This window comes from Mustela lutreola, chromosome 11, assembly GCF_030435805.1.
Source record: "Mustela lutreola isolate mMusLut2 chromosome 11, mMusLut2.pri, whole genome shotgun sequence".
Lineage (NCBI taxonomy): Eukaryota > Metazoa > Chordata > Mammalia > Carnivora > Mustelidae > Mustela > Mustela lutreola.
The window spans coordinates 14,103,853-14,122,500 of record NC_081300.1 but is presented as its reverse complement, the minus strand read 5'-3'; the positions used below and the strand labels follow the sequence as shown (position 1 = coordinate 14,122,500).

Genomic DNA, 18,648 nt, shown 5'->3' with positions numbered 1-18,648 from the left:
AAAGGAAACATCATTTGAAGGCTTCACTCAAAGGTTCAAGGAATGTTCTTGTGACGGTGCCAGGCCCTGTCACGGGGCCTGTGGTGGCATGTCTAATTCACGCCAAATCTGGATCAAGACTGAGAGGATTTGTGTCCAGGGCTCCTGTGGGAAAATTCCCTCCCGCATTCTGGATTAGGTCATAGATGCCACAGTGTGAAGGAGAGTAAGGCTCCTCTCTAGTAAGCCCGAGGGCAACGGTTTAAAAGATGACCAGCTTTATGACAAGCTTTCAACTTTCTGGTTTCAACTGAATCCAGATGCGTAAATACCAAAGATATTGAAGGGAAAAGGAAAATCTAAGAATCTCTTTAGTACCTCCAGAAAAGCATGGCTGAAATGTTCCAGAAAAAATCATCAGCAATCTTGACATGAAAGAATAATTAATTCCACCTCTACATTTATGTGCTGATATCTTTATATTCACATTTTAGGGTGAACTACGGTACTCCAACTCATGATCCAGTAAATCTTATGAGTTAGCCATGCAAGTGCTATGATTCAGTCTGATTCTGTAAAGCTAACTTCCCCAAATGTATTCGTTTCCTAGGGCTGCCATAATGAATTATCACCAACCGGGTAGCTTAAGACAATGAAAGTTTATTCTCTCATAGTTCTGGAGACCAGAAGTTATAATTCAAGGTGCTGGCAGGACCACACTCCCTCTGAAGGCCTGGAGCAAAGATCCTTCCTCACCTCTCCCGGCTTCTGGTGGCTTCCCTGGCTTGTGGCCACATCACTGCCTTCATGTGGCCTTTTCCTCTTGCCATCTCTCCGCTCACAAGGACACTTTGCTTTTGGATTTATGATCTCCCCTGGATAATCTAGGATGATTTCATCTCAAAATCCTTAATTATATCTGCAATGACCCTTTTCCTAAATAAGATCACATTCACAGGTCCCAGGGATTAGGATGTGGACCTCTCTTTCGGCGGGTGTGTGTGTGTGTGTGTGTAACAATTTGACCCACTACACTAATCGTACTCTGGACTTCAAGGTCTCCACAAAACTTCAAGTGCTTGAAAATAGACGGCAAACAATTCCCCTTCTTCTTTTAATGCTAATTTTAAAAAAAGTGAGGAAACTTGCTCCTTTTGCTTTATATACCATTTGGAAGACAGCTGGCCTCTGCCTCAAATGTTAAGAATCTGGTGCGAGCGAGCCCCATGCCAACTGCACACGTGTAGGCAACTACCAAAGTATGTTTTCCTAATTACACTGTTTATGCTCTAGTATACACATACCACTGAGGAGTCACCTGTTTATTACAGGATGCTTTCAGAAGCGAAAATATACAAATACTTATACGCAGATTCCAGGAAAAATGTTTTGGCAGAAACCGTCTGTTTAAAATGTAAAAGCAAAGCAAGCCAGCCAGCCAGCCTCTCTCACACTAGTTGTGGGATCTTAGGCAGATTATTTATAAATCACCCTGTGTTTAGGTTTTCCCATCTATAAAATAGTATATTATCTACTTCATAGAGTTGTTACGAGGATTAAATAGTTTAGTATTTGTAAAGCATTTAAATCGCGCCAGCACATTGTAAGGACTTTCTAAGTTTTATCACAAATTTTTAAAAAGTCGTAATTAGAAATTGCACTAAACAGAGGCGCCTGGGTTGCTCAGTCAGAAGTCAAAGCCTTTGCCTTTGACTCAGGTCATGATCTCAGGGTCCTGGGATGGAGCCCCAAGGCAGGCTCCTTTCTCAGCAGGGAGCCTGCTTCTCTCTCTCCCTTTAGCCCTCCCCCTTGCTCATGCTCACTCTCTCTCACAAATAAATAAAATCTTAAAAAACAAAAAAGAAAGAAATAAAGAAGTTGCACTGAACATTAAGAGATCATTTACAGGCGTGCCTGGGTGGCTTAGTGGGTTAAAGCCTCTGCCTTCGGCTCAGGTCATGATCCCAGGGTCCTGGGATCGAGCCCCGCATTGGGCTCTCTGCTCAGTGGGGAGCCTGCTTCCACCTCTCTCTCTCTGCCTGCCTCTCTGCCTACTTGTGATCTCTGTCTGTCAAATAAATAAATAAAATCTTTAAAAAAAAAGAGAGAGAGAGATCATTTACAAACACATTCAAAGCATGCATATCCATTAAAGTTCTTGGCTGCAAGTAACAGAAATGCAGACAAATTTTTTTTTTTGAAAATGAATGGGAAGATTTACAAGATGGCTGGAACCAAGAGAAGCCAGGCAGCAGAGGGCAGAGCCAAACAGACCTGCAAAGAACATCACTGAACCATTCTGTCCCACTGATTTTCAGCTTAGAAAGAAGGAAAAAGAATATACAAAACTAAGCATTTTAAGTGAAGCTTTGGATTTGCCATTATCCACCATGTCTTTAGAAATGATAGTAAAAATAATCCCTCTTTTTATTGGATAAGTAAGCATATGATGGAAGGTTACCTATCAGGAGGCGTCTAGAGCGTCTCCATCCAACCTAGCTATCAATAACTCTTCAACTTTGAATCTTAGAAAGTTTCTCTCCTTTCTAGCTTGAGAATCTTGCAAAGAACTCAGAATGGCCCAGCTTGCGTCAGATGTGCGCCTCTAAACTAGTCAACTGTGGTGAGGGAAGAGTCATAAAAACCCCACTTGGCTCCTGCCAGACACAGTTAGCAATGGAGGCTCAGTGACCCCCCAGAAGAGAACGCCAAGCAGACACTGGCCCGGCTGAGCTCCATCCGCTCCCACCCTATATCTACACTGAACGGAAGAGCTGATGGGAACTGTTCAATCTATTATGTGGACCCACACCGGCTTCTAACATGGCTGAGAGGAGTGATATGCATAGAGAAGGGCAGGAGAGAAGTAAAACAAGAACCAAGGAAGGCATAAAAACTTTAGTAATCACCTCCTACAGGGACAGATCCCAAGAAAACAAGCCAATATTTGCTGTGAGTGTATTTTTCTGGTCAAGACTGTAAAATATAAGGTATAAAGACCTGGTCCAAGTTCCGTCAGGGCTGTCTGATGATTGGGGATGAACTGGATGCTGCAGGGTAGTCGCGAGGGTCCCACATGGGAGACCACATGGTCAGAAAGCACAATTTATAAAAAGGCAGGTACACTTTTAAAGTTTTCCCACATTAAGGGTTAAGATTTTCTCTGGAAAACAGATTCAATTAAGCAGAGAACACCCTTTTCCAAAACTGTGACAAACTGAGGTTTTAAGTGTGAAAGTATACGGTGACATTTCTGAAGAGTGCTCACCAGCTAGAAGGGAGAATTGAAGGAGGGTCTGCAGCCAAGCAAGTGGAAAGCGCTGGCATACCGCTCTTCTTCTCCCCTTACAATGCACAGACCAAGTTAAATTCCCTCAGTACTATAATAAATATGCCTATTTAACTTCATTTGAGGGGCGCCTGGGTGGCTCAGTGGGTTAAGGCCTCTGCCTTCTGCTCAGGTCATGATTCCAGGGTCCTGGGATCAAGCCCCACATCTGGCTCTCTGCTCCTCCGGCAGCCTGCTTCCTCCTCTCTCTTTGCCTGCCTCTCTGCCTACTTGTGATCTCTCTCTGTCCAATAAATAAATAAAATCTTAAAAAAAAAAAAAAAAAACTTCATTTGACTAAGAACTTCTCAACTGTATTTGATCAGAGAACCCTTTTTATGATGACATCTCTTTGTATCGCAAGAAAGGATTCCTTGGATATCCTAAGGAACTGATGTTTTAAGAGACATGATTTGACAACTGCTATGTCCCAAATAAATACTGCTGTTCCAAGGGGGAGGAGTTGAAAAATGGCGGTTTGCATTAATAAGTTAGTAAGTGATACGTTACTTCTCAAATGCTCTTGTTACAGCATAAGTATTTTTTTAAAAAGATTTTATTTATTTGACAGAGATCACAAAGAGGCAGAGAGGCAGGCAGAGAGAGAAGGAGAAGCAGGCCCACCGCTGAGCAGAGAGCCCGATGTGGGGCTCCATCCCAGGACCCTGAGATCATGACCCAAGCCAAAGGCAAAGGCTTAACCCACTGAGCCACCCAGGCGCCCCCCAGAATGAGTATTAAGTGCAGAAATCTCACCTACCTTTTTTATATCCCTTGATGCAAAAATGCTACAAGATATTACCATAGTACTGAAAACACACACTGTAACAATCCCACTTCAAAGCATTTTACAAGAGATGGAGAAAATGTAGATATATAAAGAAAGACTCTGAAAAGGTGAGAAATTACCAAGTTCTCTCTGGTCTCTTAAAGGGAGTCCTCTGGGGATGCCTGGGTGGCTCAGTTGGTTAGGTGGCTGCCTTCAGCTCAGGTCATAATCCCAGCGTCCTGGGACAGAGTCTCACATTGGGTTCCTTGCTTGGCAGGAGGCCTGTTTCTCCCTCTGCCTGCCACTCTGTCTGCCTGTGCTTGCTCGCTCTCTCTCCCTCTCTCTCTGACAAATAAATAAATAAAATCTTAAAAAAAAAAAAAAAAAAAAGGAATCTTCGGAACTGCCAAAAGGGGGTCCGCTCCAAATGACTTGAGTCGATTTAGCTCACAGCCTTCAGTCCCTTGGATCAGACGATGTTTAGGATGTCTAGGGTTTATCTAGGAGCACCCGAGGTTCTCCCCAGGAGAACTGGAGCCCTTTAGAGATACTGCCTCTGGAGACAGTCTGCCCATTTTTGATGGCAGAGGTATGTATCAAAGGTGGGGGAACAAAGAAGTCCTTAACCTACTGCAAGTGTATAAAAGTCGTGTGTGGAGATGGGAGACATATATACTCCTGATATGCAAATTGGCTGAAAACAGGAATGAGTTTTTCAGGAGAAACAATATGGTGAGTGGTAAACAGATATCTGGGTCTGTAGTCCAGCTCCATCGTTGTTGGATCATTTTGCAGGCATTATTATGAAAACATATCACCATTTATAACATTTCCCTAAAAAAAAAAAAAAAAGCCTTTTATGTTCTAAATAGCACACACTAAATATAATAATACAGAGAACTAAAACGTTGATTAATTATGGATAGATGCACTTAGCTTCTGAAGTCCTTAGACTATGCTCCAAGATTTATTCACGGTCCATGGCTTTTTTGTTCAGTATTTTCTCAATCTGACATACACCCTTTAATTATTCTAGGAATTCCTAATTTAAGCAAATATGAACCAGCAGATGTTTTAAGTTTTGATTTGGAGATCTGGTATTAACAGAATGAAAAAGTAAATGCCTTAAACAGAAACATATTTAAATCATATTTATTTTTTGTTATTAATATAAAAATATGCATTTCAAAACACTTCAAGGTATTTGACAAGCTGCACAACAGAAAAGGCCTATCTAACAAACTGTTCCCAAGCGAGTCTGAGGCTCCCAATAAACAGCACAGCAAGGCCAGCCTATGGCCACAAGGACATATTCCTGCTTTGCAAGTGCACACTGACTCCAAACGATATTAGGAAAAGATGTGCTTTGAAGAACAAAATAAAGGTAAAGCACTGAGCACCTTTTACAATGCCATAAGAAAATATTCATTAATTCCTCCGTGTGAAAATCTGGGAAAAGATGGAACATAGATAGGATATAAAGGAGTTAAATTTAGCACTAGTGTTTATAAAGTCCGTTTTCTCTGACTTGTTTTAAAACAGATTAAATATTCTAAGACATTTTAGAGTTCATGGGTTTTATATTTGCCAATGTCATCACCTGCTAACAGCAGCTTCTTAGCTGTTGATAGAAATTTGGTATTACAGACTGATGTATGTTATCCTAGACTGACATCGGTCTCTTTCTTTTCTTACTATGGCGCTGTCATTGGTGTACCACGAAGTCCTGTCACACACAGATTATAACCACACTTCATCAGAAGCAGAAATTTAGGAAGCACATTTTGCCAAACTGACTTTTGAATCTTCCAAATTGTATTTGCTCACTTACTTGCCAATTTGAAAAATCTAGTAATTTGTAGAGGACTTCTTCATCATTAATGTGAGTTAGCAATGCTATAATTTAATTCAAAAGCAATTATTTTTTAAAATGGGACTTAGACCAGCAAAGTTTAGCATCAGCCAAAAATTGATGGGCACACCATGGGCAAAAGGCCAACTCTACAGTGCTATATAAAGGTCACTTTATGAAAAATCCAAATAAAAATTACTCTCAAAATATTTTGTCCATTAGAATTAGTTTACAGACGGAAATTTAAATTAAATGAGAGGACTCTAGGCCTTTGGGCTAGAATCTTACAATATGAAAGATAAGCAATGTCAACAATGATTTCTGTGATAGTGTCAGTTTAACCATTGATTTCAAGAATTCTGTTGAAACAATATATGATAAAAGGTATGGGGGGTAAAAGTTACCAAATCTACAATTAAATATTTTTCCTTTAAAAATTTTTCCCCTGAACTAGATACAAATACCAAGCATTTTCTACCCTTCCATCTCCTGAAATTCCAATGGGAATCCAGAAATGGGGGGCGGGGGGGGAAAGGAGTAAAGGTCAAACCTGCAGCTGGCCGGTACACGAGGAACACCCTGGAACAGCGCAGAGACCGTCCTGCTGCTCACTGCAGGACAATGACAAACACCTGGCAGCACCGTTTCCACTGAGGCTTCAGGAAGTAACAGATCCTGATTGTCTTTCTAGTGTTAGCACTTAGAAGATAGAACTACTTGCAAAACCAGTGCTGAGAGCTGATAAATATTTCAGGTATCACCTGGTGACTCCCGTCAAGTTTCTCTGTCATTGAATGTGATTGCAACCGTCCCCACAAGAGCACACCCTCCTTCGAGTGGGTGGGGAGTTGCACCGTTGGTGACCAGACTGTTCCAGGTGCTCTGAAACATCAGAGTGAAGAGCTGCCAGCTAAAGGAAGAAAATGCAAACAGAGAAAGCCTAAAGCCTACTATGCTTTGCCACAGATATGACCACTATTCCATGTGTACAAAACCTAAAGAAAATGGAAGCTCCTTTATTCCGGACAAGCTGTAGATTCAGAATTCTATATAACATTTTCTTTGTAGGAGCAGAACATGCTGTATATCAATATCCATTTTCTTACAGAATCCTTGATAAGAGTTTGGTTTAAAAGACGAGTGAGAAACAGGATCCAGATGTTGAATGATGGCGACAGTAGTATCATATGAGGTGGCTTTTGGGTTTGCCACAGAGTTCAAGTTTCTTTGTCGTAAGCAGGTGTGCCAGGCCATTGAGAAACACCAGAACGATGGTCATAGACATGACAATCACGTAGTGGCTGATGCTACAGGAGGAGAAAAAGAAACATGTTACAGGAAGAGAGAACCTGTATGGGAAGGAACATAAGATACCTCTAAATAATGATTCTAAATGTATACATAAAATACACAGAATTACAAAAGATACCGATGATCTTTTCAAGTTTATTTACTTATTTTAGTAAGCTCTACATTCAACCTGGGGCTCGAACTCACTACCCCAAGACCAAGAGTCCCATGCTCTTCCGACTGAGCCAGCCAGGCACCCCCCCACCAATGATTTTGAAATAAATGTCAAATGTTAAAAAAACAAATTGGTTATACAAGTAGTGATGAGCATAAAGAATATTTTGAGATTTCTCCAATAACTAGAATGTTATGAAATGTCTGCCTGATACTGGCAGCACCTGTGTCTTTGTCACCATTACAAGGTTACTGTCTCCAGGTTAAGTATTCTGACATTTTAAAGCAGGCCATTCTATGCTTTGACAGAATTTAGAAGTACTTTAACAAAACTACCACACACACACAAATACACACACACGTTACCCAGATTCAAATTCAGGGAAGAAAAAGTTTTATAGTCAAAGCATCTGAACAAAGGAAAAAGGATACATTTCATCATTAATCTCCAGGCCAAAGCTACTATCTCCCAGACTTTGCTCTTTTAGAACTTTTATCACTTTTAATACTTTAAATCACCTGAAACAGTCTTAACATTTTAAATTACTTTAATACAAATAATATTAAATATGACTTGATTTCTTAGTAAGTTTCATAAAGCCAGTAGGTAGGTGGCTATCCTCAAATTCAGTGGAAGTCTATCCATAAAAGGTATTTCACAGATCACTTATCTCTTTACAGTTGCCTGAAATCACAAACTCTGGGCTCATTTAAGCTATCATTATTGGTAGGAAATAGTTGTGAAGCTCATCATCTTCAAGCAATGGAGCCATAAGGCATTCATTCAGCTGGTGATATTTTCCATTAATCAAGTCTCGGTGTCATCTCAGCGGAGCAGAGTTAAAGGAGCACCCAATTTCAAGTTGAACGAGTTCAACTGTTCGCGTTCTCTCCCTGGAACCATGTGGACGTCAGGTATTCTCAAGGTGCCCCCATGTGATGGTAGAGGGACAGGGTCTCTGCCCGGAGGGGCATACAGAGGCCCCGAGAAGGCCTGTTGAGCTGGTACGAGGTGCTAACAGGCTGACTGTACTTTTCAGTCAGGGTAAAGGGCAACAGAAGCAGGTCATCTCTGTCAGATGTGGGAGAAAAAGTCTGAGAATCACTGATTTTAATAAAGCTTAGTATTTATTATAAGAGCAAAGGTGTTTTATGGCACTTATTAATTACATTTAGGAGGGTATTAATATAGGATTGAACATAATGAGAAGTTATCATATCTATAGAGAAATGATACTTTAGCTGTCATTTGTATTTTAATAAAGTATAAATAGTGCACACAGGAAACAATGTCCAAATGAACACCACCATCAAATCAAACCAATCAAATCAGTGACGCTGACTCTATCCACCTCATACCAAATACACTTAGAACATAAATTTAAATTTGTTTTTATAGTTATGAAGATTATCTCAAAGGAACTTTTGCTCTAGTTTATGAAATGCACTTCTTTTAGGATGCCATATAAAAGGCAGGACTCTGTGAAGTTTATGACTCACTATGAATGAAGACACAGTGTAAAAGATCAAAAGAAGAAAATATTAAATTGGAGCTCTGACAGCCCAACTCAGTTTTATGGCCTGGGCAGGATATTTTTCACATGGCTGTTCAAAGAACACCTGATGCCACAAGGTTCTCCAGAAAACCACCGAGCTCCCAGCCGCAGGCTCAGCCGACTCTACTCACTGCAGTATATTCCTTTAAGAGCCTCGGTTTAATTCTGGTAAAATCTGCTCCAAAGATGCATTTTTAAACATATTGGACTATACCCATAAACACAAATACTGTTTCATCCCCTAATAATACAATCTTCATTTTTAAAGTAGCGAGTACTTATTTGTTAACCTGAAACTAACAGCTGAGGAAATCTCAAACTGATTTTGAAAACCCACAGCGATCACCACGATGACACTATGACCATTACAGACACGTGCAGACCACAGTCATGGGGTTGGTGAACTCCCGCTCCTCTCTAGAATCCTGGGACATGTTCTTACTGCTTCTGTCTTCATAAGGCAACCAAGCAGTAAGGGCAAAATGACAACATTCCATTCCTGTATATAATAGGCATGTTACGGCTAAAGTTATTAACTGTATTACTAATAAAAAGGAGTTCCGAAATAGAATTTGCCACAAAAGGAAACCACCACAGGAGCACAATTCAAGTAACTATAGATCCCATTAAACAAACTGCCAATTAATTTAGTAATACCTACAACACGACAAAAAAAATCTCAGCTTTTCATATACACATTCACGCAGGAATAATTAGAAACCCACAGCTTAAAAGCAACATTCTCACAAACAGAATGCAGGATAAAGTACAAAAATAAAGTCTTGATAACGTAAACCCTATTATATGGTGTTTTTTGAAGCATGTTTTCCAGCCATTATCCAAGCCTTTTCTTGGCAATAAATTAGATGCTGATGAACATGCATGAACCACTTGTGCCCATCAGACCTGTCCCACATGGTTCCCCAAGGTGGTACATGCCATCACTGCTACACATTATATACAGAGAAGATCCTAGAATTTTTTTTTTTTAAGATTTTATTTATTTATTTGACAGAAACCACAAGGTGTTAGAGAGGCAGGCAGAGAGAGAGAGGAGGAAGCAGGCTCCCCGATGAGCAGAGAGCCCGATGCGGGGCTCGATCCCAGGACCCTGGGATCATGACCTGAGCCGAAGGCAGAGGCTTTAACCCACTGAGCCACCCAGGCGCCCCAGATTCTAGAATTCTAACTTATCAATAGGAGCAGCAGCAAATAAAAAACATCCCCCTGCAGACTCAATCCAGGCAATTCCATTTAGAAGCCCAATTTTTCTAACTTGGATTTCATTTTGGTTCCTTATCCCAACCCCTGCCATCCCCCACCTCCCCTCTACAATCATCCTTCTTTGTGAAGAGGGCATTTTTTTGGGCCTTATATTAAGAGACAAGACAAACAACAGAGCTAGGAGGTAATTCAGCAGGGATGACCAGAAGACTATGTGGGCAATTGACGGAGGACCATTCACTGCTCTCAGCCTGGTGAACAGAACCTGAGCTCTGAAGTCCCCCATTCCACCCACCTTTGAGAAGCCTCTCAGGACAAGCAACCCATTTCACCTATAGGAGTCAGATCTATGAGGACGGAGCACTGAGACTGAAATGAACTGTGGTTTAGCCTAACTTACTAACTGGCTATGCCTTTATCACCTTTCCAGCCTCTCTGGCTTTTGTGGGGGTGGGGGTAATGAGTGCACCATGACAACAGACATCAACAAGGACTGTTCCAGGTTAACCTGGCACTTGTCACTGTGTGTGGAGGGCAGCTCCCATTATAAAAAGTCCTATTACCACAAAATATTCCTGAAGCATAGTTTTTACCCTGTATACCACGAATCAATTAAATAATATTTTAATAAGTATCATCAATAAATTATAGTACTGAAGCATGGAGTTAACGTCCTTTTCTCATGATTAGTACCGCAGAGGGGGGGTCATCAAAGCATTCTCAAACCGCAAGGGCTGAGGTACCATTGTGTTCGCCTTGGTTTGAATGATGCTCACTGTTTGTCTCATGCATCTCTAGTCTCTCTTTCTGTAATTACTTTGTGCTCTGATGAGCACTTTATTCCCATGATGGTTGTATAAAGGAATGCAAGAAATAGGCCTGGAGGTAGCATGCAAGTGCCAGGGAGAACGTCATGCTAGATGTTAAATATAAGTTTTGCAACGGCTCAAAGCCTCTTTTTTAAAAAGGATCAAGCAGGCACAGGTAACAAAAATAAAAATAGATAAATTGGATTACACAAAAATTTAAAACTTCTGCGCATCAAAGGACACAATCAGCTACTTCTGGCTCATTCCCTCCTAATCAATATTTCTTTCTCCTTTAAATCCTAAACATATATTACCAAAACTCTGCAGTGAATGGTTCCTTTGCAACAATCACACACAGCATCAGACACAAAGCGACTTCTAACAATGAGTTTATGAGCATCACAAACCAAGCCTTCGGGAAATTCCCTGTAAGTAGAGGCAGTGTGGGGCAGTGGGGACTCTGCCACCTTGGCTACCGAAGTGCTGTCCTCCATACCTGCTCCTCCATTTACTGGTTTGTGACAGAAGCAAGTCACAATCTCCTCATCTCTAAAAGGGGCCACAGTGTTCTCACCTCTACAATGCAGACAGTAATATGTCCACTGTGAAGAGTAGCAACCTTACAGCGTGATGATAAAGATCGCATGAAATAATATGCTGGGAGATCCTTAAAACACTGCAGCACAACCCAAAGGTTGGTCATCTGTGGCAGAGGTGTGACTGGGGCAATCCTTTGATGGACATCCTGGACCTCCTATTCAAGTTCAAGCTTCTGTCTTACTTTGCCTTTATCTAATGTAAAGTGATTCCCTGGTCTCTGAATTGCGTTCATCGAGTCTTTCGGGCTCCCGTTTCAAACAACCAGCTGCTGGCCATGTGGACCCTGTGTTGCAATGCACAGCCTGGCTCTGACCTTGTGGCTAAGTCTCTGCCGTGACTCGACTCTGTCAATGAGCTTACTCCATTTGGGCTCCCGTACTGGCTCCAGAACCCCAGCTTTGACAGAGCGTGATCAGAATTGCTGTATTGAGGGACACTCACTCCTTCCAGCTGTGGTATCACTCCTCACACTCCCGAGTGAAATGAAAGGACAATCAATTCTCGGGGAGAGGCGAGGGAGTTCCATGTATTACTGCCCATATTTCTCCTTTCCTTTCCTCCTTTCCCTCTGATTTTTATCAGAGTCAAACACGCAGTACGAAAAACATACAGTACTGGAGGAAGATTTACGATGAAAACCGAGAATCCTTGTTTCTCCTTCCCCACTCCTCAAGACAACTGCTTTGGCCTCTTCTCTTTTTAGATCTTCTGGGGGTTACCTCCTTACCATGAATTAGTATCTTTATGTTGCTATTCATTGATATATCAATTTAAAACATTATCTATTAACAAATAAATAAACAATAAAACATTATCTATGAAGTCCCTGCTAGGAAAGAGGATAACTGATCCTACTTATACTCTATCCTTCTCACTTCACACTTAGTTATTTTTTCTTCTATTAGTTTTTATTCTGTTTTTCCATCTTTGAGGAATAATTTATATGTAAGAAAATGGAATGGCTTTAAGCTTCCAGTTCGATGAGTACTGACACATGGTACACCATGTAAATACCCTCACATCGCTGTTAAGATAGAGAGTATTTCCATCACCCCAAAAGTTCCCACATTCCCTTTTACAGTCAAGCTCACCCTAGCTCCCAGTTCTGGGGATCGGTGATGGCGAGATCGCTCAACAGAGTGAATATACTTACTGTTGCCGAACTGTACACTTAAAAAAAGGTAAGATGTTAAGTTTTGTTTTCTCTATTTTACACATAAAAATAAAAAGTCTCAAAAGAATAAAAATAAAAAGTCTCACACACGAAAATACTATATTTTATGAGAATACATTCCAAACAAAATCCTGGCGTATGTCTAAAATGAAAGAAAATTAATCAAATGTCAGAGAGAGTAAGGAGAAACACAAGAAACACCCTGAAGGACAGACGACAGAACCATGGAGTAACATCAATACTAATAGCTGCCTTCACGGAAACTTCTTAGGTGCTGGCTGCTGTCCTTGGTGCTCCACGTGGAGTCGCCCATTCAGACAACTACAGGAGACTGGGGGCGGGGGGCGGGGATGAGAGGGATTAAGTCCCTCGCTGACCGTGCCATGTGCCTGTGGTCTAGAGCTCTCCCCCACTATCTTGTCTGGACACTTTGGGATCAGAGGGCTGGAGAGAGAACGAGACATCAAAACTTTCCCTAAGCATTCAAGCTTAAGAGCAATGACAACAAAATGACGTAGTGACACCTTTTACATGCCTGGCACATATGGAATGAAGGAGATTCAAATCAGATGAGGCAGGGAGGCAAACGTGTCTATAAATGAGAAAGCAGGACCATGTCTATAGATGAGAAAGAGGCAGGAGCAGAGAAGAGGATGTCTAACACAATTCTACCCAAACCCACGCACTTCCCAGCAACGCAAGTACTAAATAAACGTTGACTAAATGAAATAAAATCTGTCTATAAAAATGTGTGTATTGCCTTCGAATGCATTTGAAAGCAAAAAAGGCAAAAAGATCGACTTTGCTTGCTTTCTCTCAGAGAAGAAATTTAACAGATTATGGCAATCATTCACACTCAAATCATAATAAAGAAAAAACCGACGTTTTGTTCAGATTATACTAGAACACTGTTGTAAGGTCTCACATGTTAAATGTAATCATATTAAAGATTCTAAGAGGCACTCAATTTAAACTGCCACACAAAGTTCATACTGCCACTGAAAGACCGGGAGATTATGAGGACAGACTCTGAAAACCCAGATCAGATTCAAACAGTTTCTCTTACCCCTCCCCGCCGTTCTGTCATTCTCTCCGGAGCTAGCATCTATCCTCACATCGTCCCAAGAAAACACGTGCTAATGTGTTAATGCTAAGAAATGGAGAGACATGTCTCACTTCCAGAGGCTTAAAATAATTTCTACTTGTTATGTTTACCTCAAAAATAAAATTGGTACCTTCTACTAAGATGTCAAGTTATTATTTTTTTCACTGTATTCTTAAGAATTTCAATGTGAATATATACAGCACCTTGTTCCAATATCAAGCCAGCTGCCATCATCCTTGACCAAGAAGAAAAAATGCTGTAAAATAAAACAAAATATAGCTCCATTAAAAACAAAGGGATTTTGATTCAGATGAAAAACAGTGTTATTTTAGGATTATGAGTTTCAGACTTTTGACCTCTCATAACTACTATATGATTAGAATTCGTAAGAATATGCTCTTTACAGAAATTTCTGCTTGGACTAAAAGGAGCAATGGCCTAAAAGCAAGACATAGCATTACCACTCAAATGAACACAAAAATGACATTTATGAATAGCTAGAAATAAAGATAACGAACTTAATTTTTATAAGTAAGCTCTAAGCCCAACGTGAGGCTTGAACTCAAGGCCCTGAAATCAGCTGCAGACTCTACCGAGTTTAATAAAAGACAATAACGATACCAAAGACCTCAGTAAAAAATAGCCTTATCATCCATTTATTAACAAATACCTACTGACAGCCTACTATGTGCTAATCACTGTGTTAGGTCCTTGAGATAAACTCTCTTTTGGGAATTATATAATCTAGCGAATAATTCAATCAAATTATTGGTGTGTGTGTGTGTGATGAGTGTTAATACCGGAAAAGTCAGGCAATTATGGGAACACAAAGGAAGGGGTACATAACCCAGATGGAGTGTAAGGGAAGGCTGTCCCAATAAAAAGTCTACAGATCTAAGCAAAAAGTAGGAGTCAGATGAAAGAGGAGTCTGAGGAGATCAGAGGAGAGTATGTTCCTGACAGAGGGAGGAACATATATAAATGTCAGGAGTCCAGAGGTAAGGAGGGCGAGGTAAGGAGCCTGGTATGGAGTGAACAAGGTTTGAGATGATGTTGGTCAAGTAAGCAGAAGCGAGGACACGAATGGCTTTGTAAGCTAAAGAATACAATCTGACTGTTTATAAAATTAATCAGAGAACTTACATTCTTTTCTATTAACCTGTCTTACCCATTTGCCACTTTGTGAGGAAAACTGAAAGCTGATTTTTTCTAACATTATTATGTATTGTCCATTTCAGATACATACTGAATACCCAATTCAACAGAACACAAAAATGCTCTCACCTAAACCAAGTGATAAGAATCTGATTGGGAAGTTAGTCCATTGGTGTCTCTCATCTGTTCTGGCATGGGATATTATATAGTGAAGAACGAGCTTAACCCAAAGAGAAATATGGCCTTTGCCTTCAGCTGCCTGGAGTGATTTCTAGGCCCATGGAATGTCATGCTTAATGGGAGTATTTTGCCTGGGGGCCTTAGCCATTAGACTGTCTAATAACATGATTTATACTGGGGGCTTTGGGCCATGTGGTATCAGTTCCACCCCTAGAAGGACTGAACGTTAAAGGTCAGTCATGGGAACAAAATGTGATTGATCTCCATTAAAAAGTTGACACCAAGGCTCTTGTGAGCCTCGTTGGCAACAGGCCCTGTGAGCATCACACACGAATGCTCTAAGAGTGATGCCGTCCTGACTCCACGGGGAGGGCAGGGCCAGAGTTCAACAGCTGGACCCTTCCTAGACTCTGCCTTCAGAATCTCTTCCCTTGGATAACTTTAATCTGTATCCTTTCCTAGGGGCGCCTGGGTGGCTCAGTGGGTTAAGCCGCTGCCTTCGGCTCAGGTCATGATCTCAGGGTCCTGGGATCGAGTCCCGCATTGGGCTCTCTGCTCAGCAGGGAGCCTGCTTTCTTCTCTCTCTCTCTGCCTGCCTCTCAGTGTACTTGTAATTTCTCTCTGTCAAAAAAAAAAAAAAAAAAAAAAAAATCTGTATCCTTTCCTATAATAAACCATAACTGTGAATATAATTGTTTTCCAGGAGTTGTGTCCTTCTAGTGAATTATCAAACCTGAGGGCAGTTTTGAGAACCCCCAAACTTGTAGGTGTAAAGTAGGTTCTTTTTCTTAATATACTACATACAAGAGGCCCACCTGTGTGCTCCTTACTCAGAACTCACTTAGCAGAGTCATTAACTTGGTAACATCTTCCCACTTGAAAAGCTCTATTTCTTCTTTCCTTCCTTCCTTTCCTCCATTTTCTCAATCTTAGAGAAGGGTTAGAACAATCAACATTTCAAGTAGGAAAATGATGTATTACCTAAATCTAAAGTTAGCTTTTTCTGTGAACTTCCTATGGAAGGCTCATTTCAGACACAATGCACCATGGAAGACTAGGTATAAAATGACAGATGCAAATAAATCAAGTAAGACTTTTGACACCTTCAGAAGAACACCCTTTTTGCATAAGTCATATGAAAAGAAAGTAATTTATACGTGTAATTTATGCCAGCACTTAAAACTTAATATCTAAAGATTTCATGCACAGAAATGCATTCAGATTTCCCTTGATTAAATTAAATCAGCACTTAACTTTCTCAATCTTATTTATACTGACTATCTAATAATGCCTTACCAAAGCCATAATGTCTGATATGATGAGAACCATGAGAAAAAGCCTGGGGAAAAAAATAAAGAAAGTTTACATGTACTAGAACAGGCACAGTTTTAAAGCACATTAAAATAAAAAAGAGAATAATCAGATAATCTTCTATTAGTATTTTTACTTCTGAAAATACTATTTTAGAGAAGGGCTCTTTTCACATTCTAATGGGCGACTGTCCTGCAGTGATGGTCTGGAATTCAAAGATGCTATTTAACATTTTGAATATGTATTTCAATGGTAGGAAAAGGATGTGAATTATGATTTTTATTAATTATTATTATTATTATTTTAATAATTTATTTATTTGACAGACAGAGATCACAAGTAGGCAGAGAGGCAGGTAGAGAGAGAGGAAGAAGCAGGCTCCCTGCTGAGCAGAGAGCCCAATGTGGGGCGCAATCCCAGGACCCTGGGATCATGACCTGAGCCAAAGGCAGAGGCTTTAACCCACTGAGCCACCCAGGCGCCCCTTTTATTTATTATTATTTATTTATTTTGGAGAGGGGGAGAGGAGGAAAGGGTGGGTAAAAGAGCAAAAGGAGAGAGAGAATCCCAAGTAGGTTCCATATTCAGTTCAGAGCCCAACACAGGGCGTGATCTCACGAACCTGAGATCATGACCTGAGCTGAAATCAAGTGTCGGACCTTAACCAACTAAGCCACCCAGCTGCCCAGAATTACGATTTTTAATGAAACTTTTAATTTTGAGATAATTACATCAATTAAAAGAAACAATAGAGAGGGATCTCATGTACACCTGGCCTAGTTTCCTCCAAGGTAATATCTTATAAAACTACAGTACAATATCACAACTAGGATATTGACACTGATACTGTCAAGATACAGAATGTTTCCACCATTACAACATCCCTCATGATACTGTTCTATAGCAACATCTATCCTCCCTGCAACGACCTCCTGCCTAACCCCTAACCCCTGAAAACCACTAATCTGTTCTCCATTCCTATAATTCTGTTGTTTCGAGAGTGTTGTGTAAGTGGAATCCTTTACGTAACACTTGTAACCTGTTGGGATTGTATTTTTCACTCAGCATAATTCCCTTGAGATTCATCTACAGAATTGCAATGTATCAGTAGTTTGATCCTTTTTATTGCTGAGTAGCCCTCCATTTATGGATGTACCACAGTCTGCTTAACCATTCAAACACTGAAAGACATTACAAATAAAGCTGCTATAAACACTTGAGTAGAGTTTTTTATGCAAACATAAGTTCTAACTTCTCTAGGAAAAATGCTACAGAGTGTAACTGTTGGATCTTATGGCAGTTGCAAGTTTGGCTTAGTAAGAAACTAAAACTCTGTGGGATGCCTGGGTGGCTCAGTCCATGAAATGCCTGCCTTCCGCTCAGGTCATGATTCCAGGGTCCTGAGATGGTGTCTCACATCGGGCTCCTTGCTTAGCAGGGAGCCTGCTTCTCCTTCTGCCTGCTGCTTCCCCTGCTTGTGCTCTCTCTCTGACAAATAATAAAATCCTGAAAAAAAGAAAAGAAAACTCTTTTCAGAGCAGTTATGTAATATATGTTCTGCAATATATGAGAGCAATTTCTTTGCATCTTTACCAGCAATTGATGTCACTACTTTTAATTTTTAGCTATTCTGATCACTGTGTAATGATATCTCACCATGGTTTTACTATGCATTTCCTTCACCATTAACAATGTTGAACAGCTTCAACTGCCATCTATATACGCCCTCAGGTCTTTTGCTCATTTTCTCTTTAAACTGTTTGGTGTTTACTGTTGAGTTTTGAGAGTTCTTTATTTTGGATAGTAGTCCTTGGTCAGATACATAGTTCGTAAGTAAATATTCTCTGCCGTTATGTAGCTTCTCTTTTCATTCTCTTAATAGAATCTTCTTTTCTGTAGAGCAAAAGCTTTTAATTTTGATTAAGTCCCACTTATCAATTTTTCCTTACACGGATCATGGTTTTGGTGTCAAGTCTAACTCTTTCCTAGCCCAAACCTCAAAGATTTTTTCTTATGCTTTTCCTAAAAGTTTGAATCTGCGGTCTCTTTTGAGTTAATTTTTATGTAAGGTGTAAAATTTTGGTTGAGATTTATTTATTTTTTTTTTTAAAGATTTTATTTATTTATTTGTCATAGAGAGAG

The 18,648-nt window shown here is 40.3% G+C and overlaps 1 protein-coding gene across 7 annotated transcripts in view; it reads right to left on the bottom strand.

The window, feature by feature from the left end:
- Window positions 1-5,212: 5,212 nt before the first annotated feature.
- Window positions 5,213-18,648, bottom strand: part of PIGN (phosphatidylinositol glycan anchor biosynthesis class N) — a 99,086-nt gene continuing 85,650 nt past the window's right edge. For 6 of the 7 annotated variants that reach the window (XM_059140572.1, XM_059140575.1, XM_059140576.1 and 3 more), the window contains 3 exons: window positions 16,492-16,534; window positions 14,064-14,116; window positions 5,213-7,235 (listed from right to left, as the gene is read on the bottom strand). In XM_059140572.1, the coding sequence (XP_058996555.1) occupies window positions 7,112-7,235; window positions 14,064-14,116; window positions 16,492-16,534 (220 nt within the window). In that variant the 3' untranslated portion in view covers window positions 5,213-7,111. Of the gene's footprint in view, window positions 7,236-14,063; window positions 14,117-16,491; window positions 16,535-17,923; window positions 18,013-18,648 lie in introns of all 7 variants that reach the window. The other variant, XM_059140577.1, reaches the window with a different exon arrangement.